This window comes from Limulus polyphemus, unplaced genomic scaffold (genome assembly GCF_000517525.1).
Source record: "Limulus polyphemus unplaced genomic scaffold, Limulus_polyphemus-2.1.2 Scaffold6124, whole genome shotgun sequence".
Lineage (NCBI taxonomy): Eukaryota > Metazoa > Arthropoda > Merostomata > Xiphosura > Limulidae > Limulus > Limulus polyphemus.
In genome coordinates, this window is record NW_013671734.1 from 30,204 (window position 1) to 39,415 (window position 9,212).

Here is a 9,212-nt window from a genome sequence, read left to right on the forward strand (position 1 = left end):
TCAAAAACAAACAAAAAACAAAAACTCGTCAGTTAGTACTTGATGCGTTTGTTGTAAGCTTACGAATAATATTTATTTTCCAGAAATGTTTTCTCGTGTTGCAACTGACAAAATCTGTAAACTATAAAACACTGAATGTTTCAGATAAACCTTATTCAGTTAGGAAACTTGATTTGTGTAGTTTGTTGAGTACCACGGATCGTAGTTCTGAGTTTCCTCAACATTTGCCTGCTGATACTGCTATATATATATACATATATAATAATCTCCTCCAAACAAGAGTTCTTACCATTACACATTATTTCTTTCAGAACTGACAATCAGTCAACCCCAAGAAAGAAAGAACGCCAAAGTTCAGGTAGAGTAATGATTTATTTAAACTTATTTTAAATAGATATATATGTGTGTGTGTGTGTTTGTGTTTTGTGTCCTATTTATTGTTTGGCATTTAGCTCTTTTAATCTGGACTGAACCTTAGAACGACACATGGACTAGACTGCGAGGTCAAAGTTCAAGCACAGCCGCCACTGAATTTCTATTAATGACCAGACGTAGGGCAACGAACCAGCACTCAACACCATTCGCTAGCTACACGGCTGTTGTTAACCATATAGCGGGATCTAGTCCCTACCTGCTGAAAGTAAAGAACACGTTCAGCGACATATTGCGGGCTCGAACTTTAGACCTTCCGTTATGCGTCTTGTCATACTAAATAGCTAACGCTCTTCATTATTTATTCCGTTTCTTTTATACAATTAAAGTAAAGTTAAAATTACACAATCTTCACTTTCTAACTTATTACATGGATCAGTCCACTATTACTTGTACCCCAACTATTTTAATTCGTTGTTATTTGTACTTCATATGTTTTTATTTACCCCAACTGATGATGATGATGTCTATCTTTCTCACAAGGTTCGCTGTTATCTGTACCCCTTATGTTATATTTACCCCACTTGATAAAGCTATGAAAGTTCCTGATGATGAGGTGGTTCACTACTATCTGTACCCCTTATGTTATATTTACTGCACTTGATAAAGCTATGAAAGTTCCTGATGATGAGGCGGTTCACTACTATCTGTACCCCTTATGTTTTATTTACCCCACCTAATAAAGCTAAGAAAGTTCCTGATGATAAGGTGGTTCACTACTATCTGTACCCCTTATGTTTTATTTACCCCACTTGATAAAGTTAAAAAAGTTCCTGATGATAAGGTGGTTCACTACTATCTGTACCCCTTATGTTATATTTACCCCACTTGATAAAGCTGAGAAAGTTCCTGATGATAAGGTGGTTCACTACTATCTGTACCCCTTATGTTATATTTACCCCACTTGATAAAGCTAAGAAAGTTCCTGATGGGGGTGATCTTTCTTTTATTCTTCTATTGTTGTTATTATCTCATCGTTTGTCCATAACTTTTAGTAAAATAATGTTGTGTCTGTCGCCTTTTACTCTTCGTGTTACATATATTTCTTTATTTAATGAATAATGTAAAAGGAAAGAGGGAAATGTCACATCTTGAGTATGTGTTGTCTTTTCTACTTTAATGAGTATGACGTAATGAGTCAGAACAAATGTTGACATAATCGGCATATCATCCAGTAGAAAGGTTAGATTTGTTTTGTTACTTCACTTCGACCTCCATGCTGTATGAATGGGTTCATTGTATATAAAAAGCCCATAAAAAGCACTACAGGAAGGCAGCGTTACAATCCACACTTCCGCACATAATGTTACAGGGATTCGGTCAGCTGGATAAGTATGCATCTCTTAATGTAGAAGAAAAGATGATACATCGTACAGAAATTGTTTTTAGTCACTGCCATAGATGATGAATCATATAGGACATCAGTTCTTTTTATGTTATGGCTGAGGAAGAATTATTCTACATAAAATACATAAAAAAAAAACTGAGTAAGTGCTTAGAAAGTGTAAAATGTCTCAAGTGTTTATAATTATAAGAAATGCTTGTGGATGGCTTTGGTTTTGATGCTGAGACCTTCTTCGGTTCGAGCGCTATAGAAAGAGATTTGTCCAAAAACTGTCCACGGGGTAGTTCTTGTCCATACACACCTGCTTGATACGTGTCCATGTTTGTGTGTGTGTGTGATAAGGATGAAACATACAAATATATAGCCACATGGTTAATCCCAAAAAGTGATACATCACACAATACATAGGTCCACGTGGTTAGTCACTTGGATGATACAATATACAATACATAGGTCCACGTGGTTAGTCTCTTGGATGATACATTATACAATAAGTAGGTCCACGTGGTTTGTCTCTTGGATGATACATTATACAATAAGTAGGTCCACATGGATTCAACTTAGGGTGATACATCATCCACGTGTCTACCCCCCTTAAGAATGATACATCATACGGTACATATGACCACGTGGCTGTGACCAAAGATGACACATTATACAATAGATCTGATCGTATGGCTCATACCGAGAATAATACATCATACGGTACATATGATCACGTGGCTGTGACCAAAGATGACACATTGTACAATATATATGATCGCATGGCTCGTACCGAGAATAATACATCATACGGTACATATGACCATGTGGCTGTGACCAAAGATGACACATTATACAATAGGTATGATCGCATGGCTAGTACCAAGAATAATACATCATTCGGTACATATGATCACGTGGCTGTGGCTAACGATGATACATTATACAATAGATCTGATCGCATGGCTAGCGCCAAGAATGATACATCACACAAAACGTCTGTCAACGTGGCTAGAAACACAACGTGAAACCTACGTCCAAGGTTATAATGATTAATATGGTCGTATATTTTCTGATAAGTTGTTGAATCACGGCCTTTAGACTTTGTTACGGTAATCCAAAACCTTGCGTATAGCCTAAGCTGTGTATTACACGCCCACACAAAGGAGAAGGTTGTTCTTGGGTCAGAGCCAGGAAAAACGTCAGCTTGTGTGTCTTTGTGAAGGGAGATAGCGACAAGCAAACAGACAGACAGGCAGATGGACGAGCGTGACACGGACAAATTTATCTTCAACATGACTGTTTGCTGAGTGTGCGCAAAAAAAAAAAAAGTATCAGGTTTATATAATACGTTATGGTAATATCTAAAAATCCAGCAAATTTCAATATTTGCCGCGACATCTGCCGTTTGATGTTTTTCGGACAGGTTTAATGAATGGCACCAAAATCTCAGCCCTCACCTCATCTTTTTCTTGAAGATCCATTCCCCCTCATTATTAATATGGCCTTTTTGCTAGCACATTCATAAAATTTCTAAGACCAAAAGCCTAGAAAATTGTAACTTTGCTTTCTATGTCTTAAGAATATCAGTGTTTGTATATTTATGATGTGTTGTAAAACGTTATGAGAAAATACTATCTAACAAGTTTCCGAAATACAAAACCTATCTATCTTAAGGATAGTAGTTTCTCAGAAAAAAAGAAAGAAATTTCCTGCCATTTCAGTTTGATAATGTTAACCTGTATTGACTTTAAGCTACTGGTCTGGTCACTATATTCTGTTGATAATACTGTGAAGAAGAACGAGCTGCACCTTGCAACAAAAAGAGACAAAGTTTTCTTTACCTCGGAATCTTTGTCATCATCTTACTTATTTTATGCAGGGGTTTTTATACTCCAGCTACATTTGTACCCTAAATTAAGTTACTTTATCTGGAACGGCACGTGCTGTTGCACCTGTAGGATGCAGATGTCAGTAAAAGTGTCATATGTCCTTTTGTATAGAGGCTAGCTACCCGTGAAATGCTCAGTGTATTGCGAGAGGCATGAAAGCAGATAATTTGTTGAGTCTTTTTTGTTTTCTGAATTCATGTGGAAGAACGTTTCGTTTCAGCATAGTTTTTTCATTCTTTTAATAATAAATGTTTGAAGTTTAATCATTTTTGGATATAGTTAAACATATTGATGATTTTTGAGTACGGCCTTTATCGTATTTCGTGTATGACAGATCTTCTTTTCTGTGATAAATGTGTAAATCACTTTTAACCGAATAATTTCCGTTCTGACTTAATGTAATTAGTTTTATTTCATTATCTTGACTTACAGTTTGAAGGTAGTTTAGCTCTATTTTGCGAGCTTCGTCGGTACTACAGAGCTACACATTATAACGTATATAGTATCTTATTGTTGTATTTCGTCGATATCACAAGTCATATTTCAGGAATAATGAAAATATTTGTTCTTGTGGTTACAAAGAACTTTAAAAAATATAGATAGTTAATGTTTTATAGGGTTTGAATTATGGTAAAATAAATAAATAATAATTATATTTTATTATTAGGTAGAGAGCTGATTTTTTTTTTTAAGGAAAGAGTTTGAGTACACGAGTCTTGCTACGAGTTTGAAAAGAAAATATGAAATCTATGCAAGTAACAATTCTTTTATGGTATTTTATGAGAGAAAAAGTTATTAAAAAAGAGAAATAAGTATTGGGTTAGAGACTTTTTTTTATCGGGAAGGTTTTCGTGTGAGGGAAAGTTTTTTTTAAAAAGCAGGTATTGTGTGAGATAACGTGTTTTTAAAAAGTGAAATATTTCTTTGAAAGTGAAGAGTTAAAGAGCACGAGAAGGAATTTTTTAAAAGGAAAGTATAGTATGAGATTAAATAAAGGATGATTTAAGATGAATGCTTTGAAAATAGTTTAAAATATATGGTTAGGGTTCTTTAAGGCTAGGAGAGATAGGTTTTTAGACGGATTCATTTTGGTGAACTTACCGTAATTTTATTTGGAAACAGCAAGATCTGTAATATGGAAACGGTTTTGTTTAAAGTCTTACAGTCTTAATACACCTAAAACTGCATTTCGATAAACAAATGTGTTCAACTTTTAGAACCAAACTCTCTTGATGAAAATGTATTTATCAGTCCTGTCGAAGTCCTGATTTTCTTAATAGTTTATTAAATGTCTTAACTTGTGGTTTGTCCTTTGTTTACGCAATATTTTTATTCATATTTTCTGTTACCTAAAGGCGTCGATTAAATACAAAGAGTTCGAACGTGTTTCAAAGTTCTCCTTTGTTAAAACGAAATCCTATAACTACGGTCTTGCCAACCAAGTGTCACTAACTTAAAAATTAAAGAAATATCAATTGTAGTTCACAGTGTTACTGTCCTCGGGTGGGTCAGCGGTAACTTTAAGACTTACGCTTCTAAAGTTCGGGGTTTTCAACTTCCCGTGGTAGACATAGTGCAGATAGCCCATTTTGTAGCTTCGTACTAATAAAACAACAACAACACAATGTTACCATTCGAATATTTAATGTTTACAGTGCTTCAAACGTAAATAAATGGACTTTGATGTCTTCGTAATTGCGGTTATCACGTACCCCTCTCAAGAAGAAGAAGTACATTTATATGGGTGATTTATCAAAAGCTGGACGCCTTGATATAAGAAACCCTAATGTGTCTCTCTTTTATTAAGAATATATAGCGCCTTGTGATACCGAAATTTTATATATATATAAAACAAGGATAAAATGTGTTTATGAAAGAAATTCCACGACATTTGCCTGATTTACAAGGATCATTATCCTAAAGTAATTCTTACTAAAAATACATAATACTAATATTTGTTTAGCTTTAGCTGTTGTAACTGTGCATGATATTAGACGTAAAATTGACAAAAGGTGTCGTTTCGGATAGTTGTGTACACTTTTTGTTAGACGCAATTCATGCGTAAATTCGTGTGTTTCAGCATTATCCAAACTGCTACATCCATTACCATGATGTTAATGAATTGCTTTTTGATTAAATGTAACGTGGTTTTGCGACTTTCCTCGCAGCTACCATTTGCGTACTTCCTTTAAGTTGTATACTGAACGTTGCCACGAAGCAATCACCACATCCACTAAAGATTATGACAGTCTGACCAAATCTTCATCTTGTACGATCAAGCAGTGGAATATTAGGTTTTTCTAAATGACTTGTTACATGCTGGGAGTCAGTGCAGCGTATAACTTGTTATAGGTTAAGAACAAAAGCTTAATTCATCATTGAGTTATTTTCTGTAGTTTGTATTTCTCTTCAATGCCCAAATCAAGAGATTCCAATGGCTGAGCATAAATATGAAAAAGAAAAAGAATCATGACATACAAGCACATAACTTAAATTTCTTGATTTAGACATTAAATTTAAAGGAAAATAAAAAAACTCAACGAAGCTTTATTTATGTTTTATCCTCTGCCAAGTGTTTAGAAGTTATCAGCACAGTTTTTGTTATTTTTTATGTTTTGAGTATTTAGAACTTATCAGATGAGTTTTCTGGGCAAGGAGCCTTGAGCGTTTTGTGTCATATGCTCTGAGTATTTAGAAACGTAGCTAAGTTTTCTGAGCAAGACGTTTTGAGTGTTTAGAAGCTAAGTTTTTAATGTTTTGAGTATTTAGAACTTATCTGTGTTTTCTGAGAAAGACGTATTGAGTGCTTAGAAGTTATAAGTTAAGTTTTTTGAGTAAAATGTTTTGAGCTTCTAGAAATCATCAGCTGGAATTTTGGGTAATACGTTTTGATTCTATAGGACGATTATATAGAACTTATCGTCTCAGTTTTTGAGTAAGACTTTTTCCACTGTTGAAGAGTTAGTCAAAATGGCTTGCACCTGGGAAGTGTTAACTAGGGGGATGGTATGTTCCCTATGCTCTTCTATTGATCTCTACCAAACTTCGAAGGCATTTTTAAAGCTCCCCGGGGAGTAACATTGAGAAGAGGGTGACACTCGGATCTTATCCTTCTTCAATTTTCTGATCTGACTACCTTATGTCACTTCCGTTTTGTCCTATGTATTCCCCCGTACTATTTATATTGATCTCTAACAAATTTCGAAGGCATTCTTAAGGCACCCCCTAGAATGACATTTGAATCTGTCCCCTTATGTCTTAACCGTACGTTGAACGAGTACTTCAGCTAATATCCTATATTAATTCAAGGTATGCACGAATTTGCTAGCTGGTTTGTCTACTTACCCCATCCACGGTTTTGGAGCTAGCACGACCAAAATTGATAAGTGGACTCGGAGTGGCCCGGGGGTGTTCTTACCTATATGGCATAGTCCACTTACAGTGGAGGCTAAAATTCGCTCATGAGGCCATTCAAATATATATGAATTTGGCATCGGATATTGTGTTTTTTGTCCCCGTCAGGATTCCTGGAAGCGCCATGTTTGAAATTGTGTTCATATCCCCTCTCACAAGCTAGGGGGACTAAATGTGGCACACATGTTCAGGTATTACGGCCATGGTGTCTTAATGGGGATTTTTTCGACTACGAAATCCTTTGGGGTAGCTATAGAGTATGGTTTAGCCTTTTACCAAGGGTATTTAGAACACACCCGGAAGGTCCTCCAGGCATGATGGTCGTTTCGAATTAGGTTTTCTGGTTCGCTGAATCCAAAAATGGCATCGCAATTTATATTACTGTTCTGCCCTCGGGATCCAGGGGGCGCTCAGGTACCACGAGTAGGTGTACGAACGGACTTTATTTGGGTACACATCTTCTTAGGATAACTATAAAAGTAACTGGGGATAATAGAGGAGCTTGGTCGGTACATTCGTGCTTCTGTGAATCATGAGAGGGCCTTTAAACACCACAGCGGAACGTGTGTATTTTATGCGAGTATTATATACTCCCAGTTAACTTTAGATTACTAGTTATCCTGTTACTCCCCCCCCCATTTCCGCGGTTTCTAAACTTACGTGAAGTTTTACTTTTTTTTTTGTAAACAAGGAATTTCTACTATCTGTTGGAGACCGTTGTTTTTATTTGTGTCGTTTATTTAGACGTTGAACACACATTTTTTAATAAATCGTTTAGCTCAACCTGTGAAAATGAGACGGTCATTAATGAAATTACAACCAAGTGACACAATTTCTTATCTAGATTCGTCTATGACTAGAATTACGCTTAGAAGTTTCAGTGTTGATGTTTCAAACTTCTACTGATTTAGATCATACGGTATATTAGCTTCAATTCGTCAAGTTGAAGGATGTTTCATCAGGTTTTGTGACATGTGTATTTCGTCCTGAACAATTCAAAATATGTATTATAACAATTAATTTCGTTCGCGGAAATTTGCGCCATTTATCACCCACTCTGTTAAAGTTATTTCATTTTCGAAATAATTTGAGCCTGTTTAACAACGAGAACTCAAGTGTTGCAAAAAAACACCTTTTAGTTCTGATCGTGACAGAATAACTTTTCTCTTGATTCTTCAAACGCCTATGAACACACTTGGAATGATACCAGTCTTGGCACAGTCTGCTGAGTGGCTTACATAAACATTACGTCTTATATTTGGTTTCAGCTATTGTTTACATTATCGTATTGTATAAAACACGAGTCTACATCTACATCGGCGTGTTGCACACATTTTTATCTGTGGACCAGGTGGCGAGTCAATCTTTCAGAACACTTGAACAGTGTAAAGAGAATAACGCTGATTATATTTACCATTATTCGGTCACTGCTAGACATACGGAGTTTAAAGTTATACCATGTGTAAGTTTTTGTGCACACAGACCTTTATATTATGTCGGTTATAACTACTAGATGCTTTCACCATATAGCAAAATACCGTTTCTTGCTTTTCAACTATTGGCTTCTTGAAAACAAATCCTTAAAAGATATAGGCTTATCTGTTCTCGAAATAGATGTAAAACTTTTCTCTTGTGTGATCATATTTTTCATTTCCAACACTTAGTCTTGGATTGGGCATTCTAATTTTTTATAATACAATGATAATATTTATACTTTACTAGGTGTTTTTAGGCGTGTGTATATAAGTGGTAAATATGCTTTTCAGAACCTATGCCTATCCTTTCTGTTGATGTGCATTATTTCGTGAATGCTAATTTGGTTATCTTAGAGTGATGTTTCCGGACTGCCAGTTTTTAAGCGTCATATTAGAATGACATTTCTGGACTCCCAGTTTGTAAGCGTCATATTAAAATGACCTGTCCGGACAGCCAATTTTTAAACATCATATTAAAATGACCTGTCCGGACTGCCAGTTTTTTAAGTGTCATATTAGAATGATCTATCCGGACTGCCAGTTTTTAAGCGTCATATTAGAATGACCTGCCCGGACTGCCAGTTTTTAAGCGTCATATTAGAATGACCTGCCCGGACTGCCAGTTTTTAAGCGTCATATTAAAATGACATGTCCGGACTGCCAGTTTTTAAG

At 35.6% G+C, this 9,212-nt stretch overlaps 1 protein-coding gene across 2 annotated transcripts in view; it reads left to right on the forward strand.

The window, feature by feature from the left end:
- Positions 1 to 9,212, forward strand: part of LOC106473379 (protein CASP-like) — a 31,828-nt gene that overhangs the window by 7,718 nt on the left and 14,898 nt on the right. For both annotated transcript variants that reach the window (XM_022401827.1, XM_022401826.1), the window contains exon 2: positions 312 to 358. In XM_022401827.1, the coding sequence (XP_022257535.1) occupies positions 312 to 358 (47 nt within the window). The remainder of the gene's footprint in view (positions 1 to 311; positions 359 to 9,212) is intronic.